This window comes from Oryzias melastigma, linkage group LG17 (assembly GCF_002922805.2).
Source record: "Oryzias melastigma strain HK-1 linkage group LG17, ASM292280v2, whole genome shotgun sequence".
Taxonomy (NCBI): Eukaryota; Metazoa; Chordata; class Actinopteri; order Beloniformes; family Adrianichthyidae; genus Oryzias; species Oryzias melastigma.
This window is the reverse complement of record NC_050528.1, coordinates 17,931,113-17,951,795: the sequence shown is the minus strand read 5'-3', so window position 1 is coordinate 17,951,795 and position 20,683 is coordinate 17,931,113. Positions and strand designations below refer to the sequence as shown.

At 41.4% G+C, this 20,683-nt stretch overlaps 2 protein-coding genes and 1 non-coding gene across 5 annotated transcripts; 2 read left to right on the top strand and 1 right to left on the bottom strand.

Annotated features, from left to right (window-relative positions):
* Positions 1-904: 904 nt before the first annotated feature.
* On the bottom strand, positions 905-9,501 carry sept2 (septin 2). 3 transcript variants are annotated; one of them, XM_024263600.2, is made up of 13 exons: positions 9,306-9,501; positions 8,649-8,691; positions 7,920-8,034; positions 5,609-5,695; positions 5,381-5,504; positions 5,169-5,303; positions 4,975-5,092; positions 4,794-4,895; positions 3,983-4,128; positions 3,770-3,892; positions 2,072-2,132; positions 1,663-1,752; positions 905-1,597 (listed from the first exon to the last, which is right to left on the bottom strand). In XM_024263600.2, the coding sequence occupies exons 2-12, from the start codon at positions 8,670-8,672 to the stop codon at positions 1,687-1,689; spliced, it is 1,101 nt and encodes a 366-aa protein (XP_024119368.1). In that variant the 5' UTR covers positions 8,673-8,691; positions 9,306-9,501; the 3' UTR covers positions 905-1,597; positions 1,663-1,686. The 3 variants fall into 3 exon arrangements, with proteins under 3 accessions (XP_024119368.1, XP_024119367.1, XP_024119369.1); XM_024263599.2 differs by having other exon boundaries at positions 905-1,579; positions 9,306-9,500; XM_024263601.2 differs by having other exon boundaries at positions 905-1,579; positions 3,809-3,892; positions 9,306-9,497.
* Positions 9,502-9,812: 311 nt separating this feature from the next.
* Positions 9,813-9,884, top strand: trnap-ugg. Its single transcript has one exon. It is a non-coding gene; the product is annotated as a tRNA-Pro (tRNA).
* A 6,983-nt stretch (positions 9,885-16,867) lies between these two features.
* Positions 16,868-18,349, top strand: LOC112140613 (transcription factor Sox-14-like). The gene has a single exon (XM_024263615.2). The coding sequence runs from the start codon at positions 17,326-17,328 to the stop codon at positions 17,935-17,937; it is 612 nt and encodes a 203-aa protein (XP_024119383.1). The 5' UTR covers positions 16,868-17,325; the 3' UTR covers positions 17,938-18,349.
* The last annotated feature ends 2,334 nt before the right edge of the window (positions 18,350-20,683 follow it).

Below are 20,683 nucleotides of genomic sequence, written 5' to 3'. Positions count from 1 at the left end.
TGAGAACATAAAGCTGATGTTCCCTTTGAGCTCCAGTTGGGTTTGCTCCATCTGGTTTCTATGACCTTCAGCTGTGGTGATGTTGGTCGTCTCAAACAGCGACGGATGGTTGGATCTGACACTGAGATTCACCTTTAGTCTCTCTGGAGCTTCTTCTTTATGTTATACGTTTTTGAATGTGGTCAGTGTTACTCTTGCAGACACATCTGTGGAGCTTCAGCTTCTCCTGTAGTCACAGGAGGATCAAGCGTGTCTGATTTCCTTTTTAATCTCCATGTTCAGCATGATAGGCCTACACAGTAATGTACCACAGGTTTGAAGACAGCACTGATGCTAGTGGACATCAAACATGTTTCTTCTATAAAATGATCTAATTTTCTGTTATTCACTTGAACAATTTAAAAGTGATATCTGATTGTCATTCTTTTCATTTGGTAAGTTAAGTTATAGTGAAAAAAGAACTTTTCCACTAAATGTGGTCTCAAAGCTTAGAGTTGGCCTTTTTGGGCTGATCAGCTGAGTTCTCTGATCCTCCAGTCTCCATAGATCAGGAGTGTCAAACTCAATCGCACAATGGGCCAAAACACATCTTAGGTCGTGGGCCGAACAGGATAAACCAACCAACCACAGTTTTGTGTGTAACTCTTGGGGGCGAGATGTTGACCAGGCTTGAAGCAGGAAAACTCCCCCTCCCCTCCACACATGAATGAGTTCTTTACTTTTTTTTTTTTTTTAGAAAGTGTCTATTCACACCTAATTTTCTCAATACAAACGGCCAGTGATGCATGGGGTTCCAGCTGTGCCAAAACCATGTTTTTGCATCCACTGTCTTCATCTACTGAACAGGTTTATTAAACATTTTCACTTCACATTTCTGAGAAAATGTAGAAAGAAAAGACAAAACTCAGGATCAAGTTTAATAAAACATTTGTATTGTAATAAATGCACCAAGAACATTTGATACTTAAATGTTGGATAAAAACGTCTGTCAGGAAGTGGCGTCTGGGCTGGTGAGGGAAACGTTTGGTGGTGAAAACAGCAGCTGGAATCATTTCAGGCTCACGGCGCTGCAGCAGGCGTCATGCTGAGGAGGAGTCGGGGTGCCAGAACCCCACGGGGATTGGTCCTCGCCGGTCTCCCCGTCAACCGAGGGGTTTTAGGAAGGCAGTTTCACATCTGAACACTGGTCTGGAAATGGCACTAATGAATGCAAGGAAGGAGGAGGAACCGGAGCGCAGCCATCTCCACGTCTGCTGGTTCATCCAGGAAAACGGGCTACAGAGCAGATCAGGAGCTACTCAGAGGAACTACAAACAGATCTGTGAGGAATGGGTTTGGTAACTGATTCTCCCAATGCTTTTTACAACAATAAAGGTTTCAGAATTTCCCAGTAAACGATTCATTTTCATAAGTGGGTCTCATGCGGTGTGGAAAGGTTTAATAAAAAAAAAAAAAACAGGGCTGATATGCCGCTACAGAAATATAATACTGTTTGAAAGGAAGTAACTATGTAAAAAAATAACTTCAAACAAGAGGGATGAGCTGAGAAGGTCAGCAGCGTCCATCAGCAGCACGCCACCTGCCCAGAGAACAGACACTGCATGTGAACATGGAGGAAGCAGCTCTCCTCAAGAGCCTCCGTCATGAGGGCGAGGACCTTACCGAGGACGGCCCACGCCCAGCGTCTCATTCATCTCCCGTCTTCTGCATCTGAGCCTGCATCTTCGCAATCATCTCCTGCATTCTCCTCAGCTGAACCACAGAAAACAGTAAAATTAGGGATGTAACCATTCAAACTACAATTAGATTCAGTTTTAAAGTCACAATTAGATTTTTTTTTCTCAACATAATGAATTAAAAGTATTTTGAGGCCATCAAATCATCTGTTTTCCTATTAACAGAAAGGATTCAATACAAACAATTATACATATTATTGAAACTATCACAAATCTTTTCATATTCGGTTCACGTTGTGAGTTTGAGTCAGTTTTTAACCGATTCACGAAGAATCGTTCCATCCATACTCAAAATTGATGTTCATCAAAGCACCTCAGAAGGATTCCTGACTCACCTCAGCCTCCTTCTCCTGGAGGATCATGTCCTTGTCCATCTCCTCCGGCTCTGGTGCCTTTCTGCACCGGAAACACACATCCAGTCATTATCATGTTCCCGCTGCAGCATCGGGGTCTAATGTTCACCCTCAACATCACAGGTGAGGTGGAAACACTCTTAGGGAAGTTTGGATTCAGCATTATAAGAAATAGTTGAAGATCAGGAAATGTGAGCATCTGCACTGCTGTGCCACTTGAAGCATCATTAGCAAACAGGGTGAAATATGGAGTCAAATTTCCACCAGAACTCTCCCAAAGGGCATATATCAAACTCCACACACGGTTGCTAATGATTGCAGTAGTTTAGAAATGGATAAATAAATAAAGAAGTGATTTTTTATTCCATTTTTAGTTTTCATTTGAAAACTAAAAATGGAATTCTTCTTCCGTGGAGCAGGAGAAGCTCCACGAGGGGGCGGAACTAGTTTTAGGAGCGTAAGAATACGTTCACAGGCGAGCAGGAGAGGTCACAGAATCCTCCCACCAACGTATTTAATATGTGCTTGTGGGAGAGTTTTGGCAGAAATAACACCATAGGCTGGACTAAAAGAGGACAAACAGGTTAGCAGGTTAGTTGCAAAGAAGCAGCTCATGACGGAAGTCTACAACAAACAACTAGGAAGATGAAAGCCGCTTTGAGAGGAAGCTGTGAGGTCAGAGGAGCAGCTGCCTCCCCCTAGATGGACAGGTATTACCATGAAGAAGTACCTCCAACGCCATGGGCACACTGAACCCATCACTGGACGGATGGCGAGGCAGGGGGTGAAGGTAAAGCCCCCACTCTTTCCTGGTTGGCTTTAGAACAAAATCTAGGAGAGCCTTTAGCTTCTACTATCAGAGTAAACCATGACCAATATGTTAACCCTTTAACACCTGAGGCATCATCAGTGCCAACACAGAATCTTTAACGTAATGTAACTTTTAGCGCCACTTTTCTCCTTCAGAATCTGATGGAATTATGTTGATAGTGTGAAAAGTTATAAAAAAATACAGTAAATATAGAACATAAACACTGGAACTGATTTTTGATGTTTAACATGGCTAAGTCCTGTTAACGGATAGGGCTGCCAGGATTGGTCAACTAATCAACTAATTTAAAAGTCGATTAGTCATTACTTTAAATTATATGGAGTCCAGTGCAGTAAAGTTGAAAGTTATAGTGGCATTATGCTAGCTTTTTGGACTATTTTAGCATTTCTTAAGGTTTTTTAGGTTATTTTGGAGTTTAGCTAATATTTCAGCTGCATGCTAGACATTTTGGCTAATTTAGGATTTTATTGTTTTTAGGCTTATCTGGCAATTAACTAATATTTTAGCTGGCTATAAGCTTCAGCATTTTCAGCTATCAATTTCAGCATCTTCAGTTATTGTCACTAACATATATTCAGCAGCCAATTTCAGCTAACAGCATTCACACTAGCATTATCGCAGGTAATGCTATATATAAATTGCCTTTGGTGTAAGGTTGGTTCCAGTGTTCAGCAGTGGAGCCATCACCGGTGTGTGAATGGGTGAATGGGTCTGTGTCGTTTATGGCAGCCCTATTCCAGAACAACATGAAATAGAAGTCTGGGAAACGTCAGCTCAATATTCCAAATGTACAGATCTCTGTGAGGGGGAGGAGCCAAGAGCAAGCTGACAGGCAGACAGGTACGTACGCAGGAGACAGAGGCAGAACATAACCATGGGAGGACAACCTGCCACCCCGCTTGAGGCGGTCTGAGCGGAAGTTCTCATAGTGCAGGTCCTGGGTCACCTCCTGCAGGTCCTGCATGTGGGTTCTGTGCCGGCGAGGAGAAGCAGGTACGTTAATACACCACCAAACATGTCAGAGGCTTCAGGCTCGGAAGGATCGATGTGCCCACACTCACATCAGCATGGTTCGAAGCTTGAGGAAGTCGTTGTGCTCGGGGTTCTCCACCTCCACCACCCCCCACGGGTACAGGCGGCCCCTCACCTTCTTGCCTTTGGCCTCAATCTGCTGGTTGGAACCAACCACTGCGAAGGGGATGCTAGCCTGGAACGGACAAATGATCGTTAGCGTCGTTTCAATTCCACACTTCACCACCATAAATGGAAGGCTGCAGAAGCAGTTTAGGAAGGAATAGGGATTTAGCGATTCAGCCAAGCCACAATTATTAATATGTTTCCATTTTTTTTTCTTAACACAGTGAATTAAAGGTATTTTAAGGCCAAGTGTGTTTTCTTTACATCAAACTGAATTCAATACCGTTCACATGCAGCTTGCAGAGAAAAAAGACAGAGAGCTAAACGGAGTAAATAAAAAAGAGCACGGCTCACAGTGTGTGCATGCGCACCTGTGAGTGTACAGTAGCACCTGTGAGCGTGCCTTTGAATGTGTGGACCTGTGAGTGTATGGGCGCGCCTGTGACTGTGTGCGCTTGTGACCACGTGTTCCTGTGAGTGTATGTTTTTAGCGGACGGGGTGGTGTGCACACACTCACGGGCGCCCCGTACACACTCACAGCGAGGCTACAGGAAGAAATGGTATCTGCCCTGCATTTCTAAATTCAGGTACAGGCCAAGACAAATCGAGTTTTGATTTTTGTAACAATTAACATTTTTTTCAAGTTTCTTTGACAAGTTTTGCTTTTTTATAGATTCACAAAGAATCGTTACATCCTAAAGGAAGGAATGCTTCATAAAGTGGAGATGGTCCACCTTGAGGATCCTGGTCTGCTCTTTGAAGTCTTCATCTTCATCTGACTCAGCATCAGGAAGGTGATAGATCTTGATCCCGTGCTCATCAATCTCATCCAGAATCTGAACAAAGAAAAGATGAGAAACGTCAAACCTCAAAGCCATTCTGTGGATCAGTGTGGATCTACTCCGTGCTCCTCACCCGGCGCTTCAGCCTCTCCCGCTCTCTGAGGGTGAGGGTGTCGGCCTTAGCAATGACCGGAACCACGTTCACCTTGTTATGAATGGCCTTCATGAACTGGACGTCTAGAGGTTTCAGGCTGTTCGGACAGGAGACAAAACATTAGGAAGTTCCTCGCCTCCTGACATGATGGAACAGCGTGAGTGAGGACAGACCCGTGGCCGAGAGGGGAAATGAAGTAGAAGCAGCAGTGAACTCTGTTGTCAACGATGTGTCTGCGATTCAGGCCGCTTTCATCGTGGAGATAACGCTCGAACTGGTCATCGATGTAACTGATGATGGTGCTGAAACTGAAGCAGGCAATCACAAGTCCATCAACGGCACCAAAGAAGTCCGCATGCTTCGGCACAATCCTTTCGGAACATACCAGTCCTGGCTGTTGATGGCATCTCCATATCCTGGTGTGTCCACCACCGTCAAACGGAGCTTCACTCCTCTCTCCTCGATCTCCACCGTCGACGCCTCGATTTGCACCGTCCTTTCTATCTTCTCTGTTGGAGACAGATCCAGAAGTTCATGACCTTCTCCAACAAACTCCTCCTGTTTCTTTGGTCAGTTTGAATGAAGGACTCGTCTGAGTCGAGTGTGTGTGTACCTGCAGCTCCAGGGATGACTCTCTCGGGGTAAAGGTCTGTGAGGAAGAGGCTGTTGATCAGGGTGGATTTCCCGAGTCCAGATTCACCTGCAAACAACAGAACTAATCAGTCACTGAAAAGGAAACAGAGGAAATGTTTTAACTTTAACCCTGTAACCCTTATGCTATGTTCGTTATGTTTACAGCGGAGCTCCAGTGTTTATGGTCTTTGATTTACTGTAACTTTTCAACTGTTAACAGGATCAACGTAATTCCAGCAGATTCTAAAGGAGAAAAGCGGCTCGGTGAGGGTTGTGCTGGTACTTGCACCAGTGACAACCCCTGACAGGATACGCTGAGAAGTGAACAACAACACCGCTCCACTGCATGCAGCACTGCTGACAGAGAGGACCAGAACCAGCGTCCGGCGGCCCTAAAGCTGTCCCTGACAGATGGAGAAGCTGCAGCTGCTATGACACCCCCCGCCCCTTTGAGTTTCACAGGAAGCTTCACCGCTCTGTCTTAAATAGACAGCGGGGATGTGGTTCTTCAAAAATGCTACAATCCAAGATTTAGTAAGTTCAAACAGAGAATCTGACATGATGGAAATCAGCCCAACATAAGGCTTTATAACAGGGTCAAATCAGGATCAGCTTAGAGTGAGCAAAAACACAGATGGAAAACTTGAAAAATAGACATTGTAACGGAAAAAAAGTTAAAAATTTTGAAAACAAGACATTGTAAATAAAAAAAATGATCCTTTGAAATAAATCTTGAAAATTTGGAATAAAAAAACAGAAAAAATTGCATTTTTTTTAAAACACCCAGAAAACTATTTAAAAAATTACCAATTTAAAAATAATGCATCCATTAGCCATTAGTAACAGCTGCTGTTTTGAATTTTCATCTTTTTTTGTTGTTTTTTTCTGAATCTTCACTTTCAGCCCTCAGTTTACAGTTTCATTTCCGGTTTTCACGGCCGAGCTGAGTCTAATTTTACGAGGAGTTTGAGGTCTAGATTTTAAAAGCAATTCAGACACCATGGTCACAACTTTTTAAAAATGGTGAATATGTCATCACAGATTTCACAAGGGGAAAACCTAATCAATAGAAACATTTTACGTCAACTATTTATGAATCCACTGTGTTCTGATGAAGTAAACACTAATGGTTTATTTAAAAACACATTTAAATACACATTTTTTCAAAAAATCGATTTAGCACATAAAGCTAAAGTCTAATGGAATTTCCCATAGGACGACTAATGCTAACGCTCTGTCGACCTAAACTACGTGTCAAAGTCAAGGCCCAGGGGCCGGATCCGGCCCTCCGGCTAATTCTATCCGGCCCTCCAGATCATTTTATTTTATTGTTTTTAATGGCCGAATGTTTAACTTGCACTCATTTCTAAGTTGTATCATCTTGACAAAATATATATTTATGGAGAGTAAAATATTGAAAGTTATTTAAGGTTTAAGTTGATTTATTCTGGAATAAAATTCCTGCCTTTTTTATTACTCATAATTGTGTTAAAAAGTTACAGTTTTAAAGTTTTAAAAATTGGATTTAAAAATAGTGCGATCGCCACCTAGTGGCCAAACTGAAACATCCTTCAGGAGAAGCAGAACAATGTTTACAAAGATAATAATCTGAAAGTTTTTGTTGGAACTTCTCCTTTAGAGAATCTATGTAACACTATGCTATTAACAATCTCATTATTTCACTGATACATTTACAGTATGTGAACTGGATCAGATAAATATAAATATATTCAAAACATTATTAACGTGTATAATGTGTAAACTCAAAATTGAATTGAATTGAAGAATTGAAAGAATAAAAAAAAAAGATTCAGGCTCTTGTGAATCAAATGGAATAGTTTCTGGAAATTCTAACTGATACCCAGTCCTAATCGATGCACACTGGATTTCATTGTGAATTCTGAGAAATTCCCAGGGCACTCAATTTTGTAATTGTAGATGCAGACAGCTCTAAAAAGGGAGAAAACACGATTTAGTGAGTAGAGAAGGAATTCGGTCAAAGCCTGTGTGAATAAGCATCAGGAAACAGGAAGAAGCTGACGAAACATCCGGGTCAGAGATCAGACAAACAGTCAGGATGGAGCTCGCTGCTCGCCTGTGAATGGGCCCCGCAGCCACACTGCTTACATTCTTCCCCAGTTAATTTTAGAGCAGAAGCTTCTCTGCCTTTCCATTTTCAAACGAGATCTGAAATTCACACAGTCGACTGACTGCCCCCCCTCCCGCCGCGCAGCCTGCATCAGCTGACGATTCCCGCCAGGAGCTCAGAAACCAAAGAAGTTTAAACTCACCCACAACCATGAGGGTGAACTCAAACCCTTTCTTGACCGACTTGCGGTGAACCTGGTTTGGCAGATTGGCAAATCCAACATAACCTGGAGTCTCTGGGTTGGTAAACTGGCCCTGCTAAAAAACAGAAGAGAAGCAGAAAATCTCAGAGCCTTGAAGGGGGAAACAGTGATGAAGACTGATTTACTTGGAACATGTGTCAAAGTCAAGGCCCGGGGGCCGGATCTGGCCTCCCAGATCATTTTATTTTATTGTTATTAATGGCCCGATGTTATCTTACACTTATTTCTAACTTGTATAACTGTTCTCCTTCAAAATCTGCTGGAATTACATTGATCATGCTGAAAATTGAAAAGATTACAGTAAATCAAATCAAATAAAAACTAGTGTTAAAAGGTTATGGTTGTGTTTAGTTACCAGAAGCCTCAGCAAGTGTTTCACTAAAATCAGACCACATGATCCTACCAGACAGGAACTGTGTCTGATCAAGCACCACTTTCTCTAGCTAAAAAAAACCTTCCTAAGGTTAGTTTAACACATAACTCATATGTATTTATTTATTTAAAAAGGCCATGAAAGCAAATCTAAATCTCTTAAAAGCTTAAGACTCTGTGACTCCTTCTAGGTTTTGATGAGTAGAAAACGAGCCCAAATGGCTCCTTTACTGTTAAAGGTTGCAGACCCCTGGTTTAAACTAAGAGAGTAAAAGGTTTGGTTTCTCAGAGACTCACCTTCATCTTCTCAGCTTGAGACATTTTCTTTTCCTTGATCAACCTGAAACAAGATCAGAAACACGTAAATGCACCGTGGATGAGGCTCGATGGTTTCCTCCTGTGCAGGCCTCTCTGTGACAGGAAGTCTCACCACAAAAACTGCCTTCTTCCTTCAAACAGACACACACTGTTAAACCTCACCTAACTATCACTTGGATCGTTTAATGACTAGTTAGTGAAGTCGCTGTACTTTATTCATGACTGAACACACCCACAGCAAGAACGAAAATGACCGAGCATCAATCACTCTTCAAGTTTGGTCGAAGTTGAACACAAACTAGTTGACAGGCGGCTCCAAGTCGGCCTGTTTGGGGTCATTTGGGCAGATTCCTCCTAAATGTGCATTACTAGCTAGCTTTAACCGTCACGGTCGAAGATTTGAATTGGTATGAAGCTAAAACACAGAAACAGATAACAAAATACAGAACAACAGAAATGTTTTGCTGAACTAAACTAGCTCAGCTAGCTTAAACTACCATAACTAGCTGGGTAGCCTCTTGAACAGGATGTTAAATCAAATGGCTAATGCTAACTAGCATCTCCGCTCCAGTAGGTAACCGGGATTATCGTAACACCTAGACGGTGGTAAATTACTGATGAATTACTAAAAACTACCGTCTTCCACGGGGAGGGAGGCGAGGAGCTGCGGAGACAGGCGGCCGCCGTCCGTTCGCTGGATGTGCGGGCAGAGGAGAGACGAGCAGCCAACGGCAGGGAGCGACGGAGGGAGGGCGGGCGGCGGGGCTGGCGGACGGACGCTCGGATTCCTCACATTCCGCGGCAGCTGCTCACTTCAGCGCCTCATCCAGCCGAACGAGCCAAGGGTTTAGCTATCGGCGTTATGAATGTTTTTAATGTATACGAATGATACGTTGTTTAAAAAAAAAGTTGAAAAACAAATGTAACAACATAACTCAGTGTCAACTCAGTTTAATTAAACTGCACTGAGTAAATGCTAGACAACGTACAACATGTTAAATGGAGACATAATTAAGTCATTCAGACTCAAGAACTGACTATAGAATATGTTTATACAAAATGAATCCCCTTCTATCATCAAATGTTGCGTGTATATTCAGTAGAGATCTTTAAATATAACAATAACAGCTCTTTCCGTATCGCGGCTCGTTGGTCTAGGGGTATGATTCTCGCTTTGGGTGCGAGAGGTCCCGGGTTCAAATCCCGGACGAGCCCTTGTTTTATACATTTAATTTTTATCTATTCACTTCATTAAAAAAGAGTAAATAAAAAATATATCACATTCTGTCAAACTCAGTTGTTCTGAATATTTGTACACACCTTAATTTTATCTTTAAAATTTCATTTTATATTTAATGTCCTCTATGTAGACGATTCTGTTTTATTCTATTCTCAAGGTTTCACCCTGTTTGCATAATTTGTGGTTACCTTCACACTAAAAATTGAAAATAAGCACAAGTGCAGTAGTGAAAATGAATGAATTCATTGATTAAATGAATTAATTTGGTTACTTTTAGAATTCCTCATTTCAAGCTATGATTTTAAACTGAAAATGTCTAATTCAAAAGCAGAGAGAACACTGACCTCCTGACTCCTCTCAGCTATGGCTGAACCTCTGACCCTCTCAGACTTCAGGAGGTTCAGTGTGAACAGCAGCTTCCTCTCTCACCGTCCTCACAGGAGCCACCGCTTCCATTATTTCCATAAGCTGCTTAGTGTCTCTGTTCTCTATCAGCTGCAGAGCAGCCTTTTGTTGTGATATGTCTGACTCTAAATTTTAAAGTGCATCTTTGTGCGTCCATGCTGCTTGAGATTTAAAAAGGTTGTCAATAATTTCTAATTTGCTGAAGGATCAAAACTGTGTGGTGGTGTAGGACCCGTTAATGCAGGAGACTCAGTTTAGTGACAGAACCCTTGTGCTCTCGTACGGGGTCCAGATGACCCCACCCTTAAATTAATATGTGATTCCTCCCATGACAAAGGTGGACAGGATTTCATGTCTGCCAAGGGCACCGGTAAAGATAAGAAATCCTTGGAAAAAAACATTCAGCGTGCTGTCTTGTGGGGTCAAGATGATTAATGTAAAAGTGCCTAGGATAGTACGAGGGTTACATGGTTAACAAATCAATCAGAACCTGAGAAAAACCCTGGAGAAACAGCTACGGTGACAAAGATGAGCTGAAACCAGACATTTAGATCCACTGAAGGTTGAATCTGAAATAAAGAGCTGTGGATAATGACAAACCTGAAACGTGACTGACAAAAAGGACAACATGAAACACAAAAAAGTAAAAATAATTCATGTGGCTGGTGAACTACGAACCAGTGAAAGAAAACCATGTGGAAAAGATATTGAGCCGACAAAATTTATCTAGTTTACTTTACTTCTCATCAAATAAACCGAGCAAAATAAAGATAAAAAACAGTTGTTCCTTGATGTTCTGGCTTTTTCCTTTTAATCTGCATTGAGAATGTTTCTTGAACAGTTACAGAACTCTGGACACTCAGACTCTAAAGATCAGGGGTGTCAGACTCAATCACACAGGGGTCAAAATCCAAAACACACTTTAGGTCGCGGGTCGAACAGGATAAACATGTATGAAACACACTATAACTACATTTTTAAAACTGTTACTTTTAACATAATTATGAACTAGATATATAGCATTACCTCCAATAATGCTAGTGTGAATGCTGTAAGATGAATTTGACCACTGAAGATGCTAGTGCTGATAGCTGAAGATGCTGAAATTGATAGATAAAAACACTGACGCTAATAGCTGAAAAGGGCGAAGTTGATACCCAGCTAAAATATTAGCTAAATGCCAAATTAGCCAAAAAAAACTGAAAACAACTTAGGTTAGTCAAAACACCTAGCATGTAGCTGAAAAAAGGCTAAACTTCACAATGTCTTAAAAAACAAAAACAAAAAAAGCCTAAATTATTCAAAACAGCTAGCAGTTAGCTGAAATATTAGCTAACTTCAAAATAGCTTAAAATTTTTTGTAAATGCCAAAATAATCCAAAAAAATAGCAGAATGCCAATTTTTAAAAAACATTATGAATAATTAAAAGGCAGAAATATTATTCCAGAGTAAATCAACTTAAACCTTAAATAACTTTCAATATTTAACTCTCCTTAAAAATATATTTTGTCCAAATTATACAAGTTGGAAATAAGCGCAAGATGACTTTGGGCCATTGCTGTAATAATAAAATAAAATGATCTGGAGGGCCGGATAGAATTACCCAGAGGGCCGGACCCGGCCCCCAGCCCCCGGGCCTTGACTTTGACACACATGCTAGATGGATGAAGTGGTTGGGGTCAGTCAGAGCTCTGTCCATCCCAGCCTCTCATCATTTAAAGTAAGCAGCTGCCTGCTTCGACGGCACTTTTCACTTTTCAAACAGCCCTTCATTTCCTGCAGGAGCGTCTTAATCTGCTGCTGCTGCGGCTCTGAGTCCCTGACAAATGCCTGGTTGCAAATGTGTTACTGGCTGCTGACTCGGTTGCATTCTGGTTGGGAGGGGGGCACGGTGATACGGCCCCTCAAGTTTATCCACACATGTTTTAAGTGTATTCATTTGGTTTGAGACCTCAGGACAGTGATCTGGCTGGTGGGATGAGAGGAAGCCCCTCTCAGCCTCAGACTGAAGCTATCTGTCACCAGTTTCCCATCAGTGAGTCAAGCCTGTTAAAAACAGCTTTGCTTTTCCTAAGTATCACAAGAATAAGCAGAAGATTTAGTGAAATCCTCCTCAGAGAACCAAGAATCTGGGGATTTTCCCTCTGAAGTGTGTCCTAATGGACTGCTCAGAAGTGTCACAAACTTATTTTTCACTCCTCAAATGTTTTTTGGATTTCTGGGGATCTGCTTAGAGCTGAATGAACAAAAAATTAAATTTCGGCTGTATTTGCACTTTTTGTACACAATCTTCAAAATATATAATTTTGGGAGGGTCTTGGAGAGGAGAGGGTGGTAGACTTCTGCTTCCTGGCAGTCCACATAAAGAAGAAACAATTCTGGAGCACGAACACCACTGACCTGCTAAAAGTGGCTCAGCAGAGACTGCAGTTCTTCAGGATGCTTTAGGACAGGGGTGTCAAACTCAATCGCACAGGGGGCCAAAATCCAAAACACACCTTAGGTCCAGCGCCGAACAGGATCAACATTTATTAAACGCTCTAAAACAAAAAATTTTAAACTTTAAAACTGTAACTTTTATCATATTTGTAAACTTGATATGTAGCATTACCTGTGATAATACTAGTGTGAATGTCGTAAGCTGAATTTGGACGCTGATTATGGTAGGTAGGGCTGAGAGCTGAAGATACTGAAATTGTTAGCTGAAATTATTGAAGCTAATAGCTGAAATCACTGAAGCTAATAGCTGAAATCACTGAAGCTAATAGATGAAATCACTGAAGCTAATAGCTAAAAGGGCTGAAGCTGATGGCCAAAAACGCTAAAGCTGATAGCCAGCTAAAATATTAGCTAAATGCCAAATTGGCCTAAAAAAAACACCAAAAAAACAAACAAAAAAAGACTAAGTATAGCCAGCTAGCAGTTAGTATATAGCTGAAAAAATTGCTACACTTCAAAATATCCTAAAAAACTGAAAAAAAGCCTAAATTACCCAGAATAGCTAGCATGTATCTGAAATATTAGCTAAACCCCAAAATATCCTAAAAAAACAACAAAAAAAAACAAAACAAGAATAATGGTAATTTTTAAAACTTTATAACCGTAACTTGGATCCGGCCCCCGGGGCCTTGACCTTGACATGTGTTGTAGACGGCCCATTCTTTGCAAGTTCTTACCTCAGAGACATCGAAGAACCATCATCATCCTCCAACTCCACCAGCACAAACCCAACTTTCAGTCCATGTGTGATCATTCTCCATCACATCACGTCACAGCTGGACTTTAGGAAGTGGGAGTGTCTCATATGGTGTGACCAGCAATGACCTCTGACCTGAACCCCTTAGAGCACGTCTGGGACCAGCTGAAGCAGAGATGACCATATCCACCAGTGACTTGCAGAGCTGCAACTGTCATTGCAGCAAATGGTGGAAATACCTACTATTGACATGGTCGACGTTTGTTCTTGGTTCTATCTTTATTATTGTTTTCAGTTGTGGGGTAATAAATATCAAACTAAAAAAATACTGTTTCTTCCACGATTATTCGACTAATCGTGGTCTTTACTTTATATTCTATGGAGTCAGAGTGTAGTAAAGTTGAATAAAGTTGAGAGAGTTCAGCACCAAAAAATGAGTCAAAACTTTATCTTTTGTGAAAAATAGTTTCTTGTTTAAAATGTCAACCTTCTTTGATTTAACCCTTTAAGACCTGAGGTGACGTCGGTGACGCTTAAACACAAAATCTTTAACATGTGGTAACTTTTCAACTGTAAACACGATCATTCCAGTAGATTTTGAAGGAGAAAAGCGGCTCGATGAGCCGCTTTTCTCCTTCAAAATCTACTGGAATGATCGTGTTAAGGGTTGAAAAGTTACAGTATATCAAAAAACAGAAGAACTGGATCTCCTCCAGTGTCATCTTTCATTCACTTTTCACCTCCCAGGTCTTTCTGCAGTCCTTCTCTATAATCCACCTGAGTGCACAGAGGACAGTTTTGACATAAGAAGAAAAGATAGACCCCCGAATAAAGGAGCAGTATCTTTAGAGCCAGGGGGGATAACCGGATTACTTCACCCATTTTGAGCTGCTGGCAGTTTTCCTTATTACCCGTTTCCATGCTCATCTCTGCGAAGTTGAAACACTTAGTTGCAGCTCCAAACACAAGTCCACAAAAGCACAACACCCCATCCTGGAGACTGAGACCAGCTCTGAGGAGGATAACAGATCGGGTCATTTCTCTATGTGGTGTCTTTACTTTGTCCTACTAGAAATCCTGCAGAACACGGTCCCTGTGTGGAAGCCATAATTGCCTCAGTATGTGTGAGTCTGCGTCCAGCATGTCCCTGCAGAGCTGCAGATAACAGCCCAGCCCACTCGTACCCCCGCTGCATGTCATTTCCCCCCCAGCCTGCTCACAGAAACACTGCAGACGTCTCATCTCCACAGACATCGATGGGGCACAACCGGATCTTTGATGCCGTTTCTTTTGCTCTGAAAGGGCCTGCAGTGCCTCTGATTGTGGGAGGTAAATGAAATAAAGCCCCTCTCATCGATGGTCTCTGATATTTGTCTGATTGAATCAGAGTATGTTGTTTAACTACTCTCCTATAGTTTATTATTATTATTTTTCCTCCTACACCAAAAGAGCAATGAAGATGCAACCAAAACTAATTTCTAAAGATCCATTGTGAGAAGTGTCCTATTACTTGTGGTACCAAAAGCTGATTTATGGCCAATATTTTTAATTTCCAATAGGAAAATAATAAGACTTATTTCCCATCATGCCTCAGAATGGTTCCTGAAAACCTTGTGTGAAGAGGCTGTTTGATCTGAAATTGTCCCCAACAGGGTGTAAAAGATGTTAAAGCTTTTGACGGTTAAGAAATACTTTTAAGAACTATGAAAACAATTTAAAATACTTATATGTGATAGTTGTTTCTGATGACCTTCATGACTGACACCATCAGGATTAACCATCCTGTTCTGACTCTTCTCATCGCTGGTTTAATGTCAGTACTTCCCATTTTAGATGAAGACAGTTGACCTGAGCATGGGACTGAAGACTTCTATGAGAGTGTTTGGTGGAGTATTGACCCTTTTCACGTGACGTCACACATCGCCGGTCATATACAGAGTGGCTTCTGGTTTATATGGTCTAGAACGGCAAAGCTGACAGCTGAACACTGATTAAAACAATTTTACGTAAATAATTAAAGGCAACAATTGTCACAGAAATGTGTACAATATTTATTTTATAAATGTCCCGGTTAAAGTTAGACGAAGGTTATAAGTACTTCACTGAATGCTGCTTGTTTAATAATGAAGGTAATCATGATTTTATTCTTTTAATCTGTGCTAATGCTAACGCTAGCATTAGCTTTGGCTTTGAGACATGGAGCTGCAGAAGCTCTTTTCTCATCAGTTAAAAGTTGTCTAAATTTCCGTGCTCACATAATTATAGTAAACAGATCAAAAGTCAGACAAATTCAGCGTGTCTGACATTAAAGTCAAACTTATTCCTGTTGTAATGTTTTCTACTGTTAGCTCAGCCGTGGTTCTAACATCACTCCTCTTTGCTTTTGTTCATAACCGTGTCTGATCTGTGGGGAAATAAAGGTAAAAAATGATCAAATTAATGAAAACTGTTGCCAAACATATGAAAGTGACTATTTCCACTTAATGCTTTCAAATACGTTCACCCAAAGATTATTTATTTTTTACTTGGCCGCTCTTATTTTGAAAGCTGAAACTTTGTGGCTCGATAGCTGCTCTGAACATTTTTACTGAATAAAATCATTCCTGTTCTTACAATTATCCCCTAAAATATTAAAGTAACAAGTAAACCAGTATATTTATTCTGGGAAGAGATCATAAACCGTGCAGACATGCAGAGATGTGCGTCTTTGCTGCAGGTATTAAATGTGGCCAACATGAATTTCCACAAGTTTTTGTACTGATCACACTTAAAATACGTGCAAATAACATCAAATATCCAATATTGGAGGATTATTCAAATTTGCATTTAGATTTGTGAATGATCTAAGGCATGACATTAAAATACAGTTTAGCAGGACATTTATAGAATAAATATTGTACATTTTTCCTTTGAAATTGGCTCTATCATTTATGTACAATTGTGTTTAAAAGCATTCAGCTGTCAGCTTTGCCGTTCTTAATACAAAAACTGGAAGTAACGATTCACTATTTTGGCCCTGTCGTCATTTTGTCTGACGTCACAGTGAAAAGTTTCTATTGCATAAAAAATAAAACTGCAAAAATAAGTTTCCAGTACTTGAAACTAAATTAGGATGATATTCCCCTATGAAAAGTATTATGTAAAGAAATCTAAAATGTTGAACTGCCGCCCTGGAGTCCTGGTTGATTTTTATTTCATTTGCAGGACATTTCCTTCAGATTAAAGAGTCTGATTTGGTTCTTCTTAACATCCAGACACTCCAAAGAAAAGGAACAAAATCGGAGTGAGAATTGTAAACAATTTTGTTTATTTTTTGCTGATTGAAATGGCTTCAATTGAATTGAAAAGTGCTTTTTCATTCCGATAATGAAAGCTCTTCGTTTGGTGAGTCTCTGTGTTGGTTTGATGGTTGAATAAAGAAGGCCGCAGCCTGTGATGGCCTGAAATGAGAATAAATGTAGTTCTGGAGGAGGATAAAGGGATCCTCCTCTCCCTCTAAATTCTCCTCAAACAGACTAGAAATCAGATTAAAACAAGCTGAAAGACTCCTCCTTTTGCCTGTTTGGCTTGGTGATCCCATTCTGCTCCTTTCTCAGCAGAAAGCTGGAGCCCCCCCAATCGAAAAGTGGTCACAGTCTTTATTAAAGGGATTACAGCTCTGCCTCGCTCCCATTGGGCTGACCCGCCGTGCCAGTGACGGCTGGATGACATGCTTCATCCTTAACAAGCTTCTGACTTCCAGCCTCTGCGCGCTTTTACGCACGTGCGCATGGGGTAGTCTGACTCACCTGAGAAGTTACCTTTCCTCCCTGAGATGGCAAAGCCAGTGGACCACATTAAGAGACCCATGAACGCCTTCATGGTTTGGTCCAGGGGCCAAAGGAGGAAAGTGGCCCGCGAAAACCCGAAGATGCACAACTCAGAGATCAGTAAGCGGCTGGGCGCGGAGTGGAAGACGCTGTCCGACTCTGACAAGCGCCCGTTCATCGACGAGGCCAAAAGGCTGCGGGCGCAGCACCTGCAGGAGCACCCGGACTACAAGTACCGACCCCGCCGCAAGCCCCGCGCCCTCCTCCGGCGGGGGGAGGCCTCTGGAGGGGGCCCTCTTCTCCTCGGAGACAAAGCCAGAGCCTTCATCGCCGCCGGACCTTCATCCTCCTTCTCATACCTGGAACCCCTACCGCACTTCAGCACCGGAGCTGGCCCGCGCCCGCCGGACGTGCCGCACGCCCTGGCCTACAGCGCGCTCGGATACCAGACTGGGGGGTTCGGGGGTCTGGGGTGCGCCGGGCAGCAGCCCCCTCCGGCCCCCGTGAGCTGCGGCTGCTGGCCCCCAGCCGGGCTGCAGCCTCAGGTGGCCTACATCCTGTTTCCTGGAGGGGTGGGGCGGACAGACGCGTTCTGCGCCGCGCGCGCGGGGCTGTGACAGGACGAGCGCGAGCCCAACTCAACCCGGGAGGGAGGACGTTTACTCTGAAAGCAGAACTGCATCGTTCCACGTTTCTGTAAATGTTTAAATAGAGTCTAATAATAATAATATTCTTGTCTTTGTACATATTAAGTGTCCTTTTCTGAGTTAGTTATTGGACTGAATCTCTTTATTTTAAGTAAAAATTCTATCAGTTTGATGAATCTCCTGTTTCTGTTCTGAGTCACAGAATTGTGGTAAAAATAACTAGAAAAATTACATTTTTCGCTTAATTGCGTAATTGCTAAAGGTGGTTGCTTTAATTGCTTAATTGCATGACTTTAACCATTTAACACCGGAGCTCCAGCGTTTATGTTCTTTCATTTTCTCTAACTTTTCAACCATTAACACAATCAATGAGCCGCTTTTCTCCTTCAAAATCTACTGGAATGATTGTGTAAACATGTTACTGTACGTTAAAGATTTTGTGTTTAAGCGTCACCGACTACATCTCAGGTTTCAAAGGGTTAAGAAGCGGAAGTTTACCGTAAGTTGCAGAAAACATTGCAGAAATCAGCAATATTGTCAATAAATTGCAGAAATTTGTTTGATTGCAGAAAAATTATTATTGAGAAAAATTGCAGAAAAAAATATTCAAAAAACATAAAAGCATACTGAAAAACCCAGGCTGGTTTAAAACCAATATCTTTTCCACTGTATTGCTGATGATCCCTCGCTCATGACCACATGTGAGTATTGGAATTAAGATTGAGCGGTAAATTGAGAGCGTTGCTTTCTGGCTCAGCTTCACCACAACAGAGCGATACAGCAACCGCTTAACAGCAGACAACGCACCACTCCGCCTGTCAGTCCCATCACAATCATTTTTGGTGAATTCAAATAAAACAGAATACATTTATTTATTTAGTTACTAGAGGTAAACCTTAACATCAGTCTTGGCATGTAGGAGGAAACCTGACATTATTTATTTATTTTTTAGTGCTGAGGTTTAAGTTAAGATATTTGACATAGAAGAAGATGTAGAAGATGTGGAAGTCCTTGCAGTCGTCCCTCACACCTTCTTTGAACCTAGACACTCGCAGTGTTTTCTTGATGTTTGCCTTCAGTTCTTCTGTTTCTTTCTCCTTTAGTTTGTTCTAGTCACTCAGTGACTTTTTCTCCTCTTCATGTTTTTCCAGTTGTTCTCTGAGGTCCATGATGGTAGTTTTCTGCTGGGCAGAGTCTTTTGGCATCTTCTTTTTCTTTTTTCCTGAGTTTGTTCAGTTCCCTTTTCTCAGTTGCTCTCTGAGTTCCATGGCGTTGGATTCATGCTGAGTAGAGATTTCTAGTTTCTTGTTCTGATCAGCAATTTCCTTCTCAAAATCTTCAACAATAGACCAGAACTTGAAATTCTGACTTTAGGTCTTCATTTTCCTCTTGAGACTCCTTGTATTTGCTTTGAAGGTCCTCAAAGGGTTTGTTGTCTTCTGGTTTGGGTCCTTTCCAGCGTTCCTCTGTTTCAAATCTTTATCCTGCTGTTTCAACTTTTTCACCTGAGTTTGGTTTTTGTCATTAATGTCCATTTGCTGGACCAGCAGGGCTTTGCACTCTTCAAGTTCCCAGAGCAGGTCCAGGTTGGCCTGTTCCAGGGTCAAGTGTTGGTCATTGGTGTGATCCTTCTCTTCTTTTAGGTTTTTGACTTTCTCTCTCAACTCTTTGCTGCTGTTAATAGTGCAGGTTTGAAGAGAATTACTCAGAAATGCGTGAACAGATCAAAATAACACGTAGGGCTTGTTTTTGGTGGGGAATGAACAGTCGGCTCAGACTGTGTCCCGCCATATATAACGGGTGCTAGCAGTCCACCGCGATGTCGGTTACCCACCGATCCGTGTACAAAAACACAGAAGAGGAGTTTGTGTAAATCTCAGTCTGTGTGTAGATTAGAATAAAATCCCAACCTTGCATCAGGTATGCATTACGTTTCCTATATAATAACCTATTTATTCATAAAAAAGTTTAAAATGTTATATATTTGTTGCAGTTTGTACCAAAACAATATTACCATGACCAGAGAATTATTTTTCTGATGATCAGAGTTTTTTCCTTTTAAAATTGGAGCAAAATGAAGCATTTATAGGTCATTTTACTGTATCTGCTAAGACATGTCTCATTGTTTTGCTCTTTACGTATCTTGGACAAAAGTAAAAACCCTGCGTACCTTCTCTAGTAATATTAACCTCATTGACTGCACCACCGTGTAGCCTTAAAATCTAGTTCAAATGAATCAGATTCCTGATCATTTTTGTGGGACACCAGCTTTCCAAAACAGACTTTGGATCCCTCACTGCTCCGCTGACCAAATGAACCGGTCCTTTATTAGATCAGTCACATGAGGCTTTAGAACAGCAGAAACGGCTGTATTCCTTTCTACAACTTTTCAGTCGTGAAGCTTTCTCATGAAAATGACTCTCAGTATGACAGTCCAGTGAACTGAAAGCTCTCTCCTGACAAACAGTCACATCTGTAGCTCAGATAATCCAAAAGGAAAACCATTTCTGAGAGAGGAACTCAGATTTAGGAGGAACTTTTCATCCAAAACAACACATGTTGATAAAAATGGCTTAAATGATTTTTTGTTTGTTTGTTTTCCAGCTGCACCAAAAACCTCTTGAAATCATAGATAAATGAAGGATTTAGTTTTCTCAGCATTTGAAACCAGCTTTAAATCAAGCAGATGTGAAGCTGAGAACAGCTCAACCCTAAA

What these genes read in the sequence shown, in the direction of transcription:
- sept2 (XM_024263600.2), bottom strand. Translation starts at nt 8,672, where the DNA reads ATGTCTCAAGCTGAGAAGATGAAG. An exon ending in CTCAAGCTGAGAAGATGAAG is followed by an intron (nt 8,035 to 8,648) that starts GTGAGTCTCTGA and finishes TCTGTTTTTTAG; the next exon opens with CAGGGCCAGTTTACCAACCC. An exon ending in GCCATCAACAGCCAGGACTG is followed by an intron (nt 5,304 to 5,380) that starts GTATGTTCCGAA and finishes TGCCTGCTTCAG; the next exon opens with TTTCAGCACCATCATCAGTT.
- LOC112140613 (XM_024263615.2), top strand. Translation starts at nt 17,326, where the DNA reads ATGGCAAAGCCAGTGGACCACATTAAGAGACCCATGAACGCCTTCATG.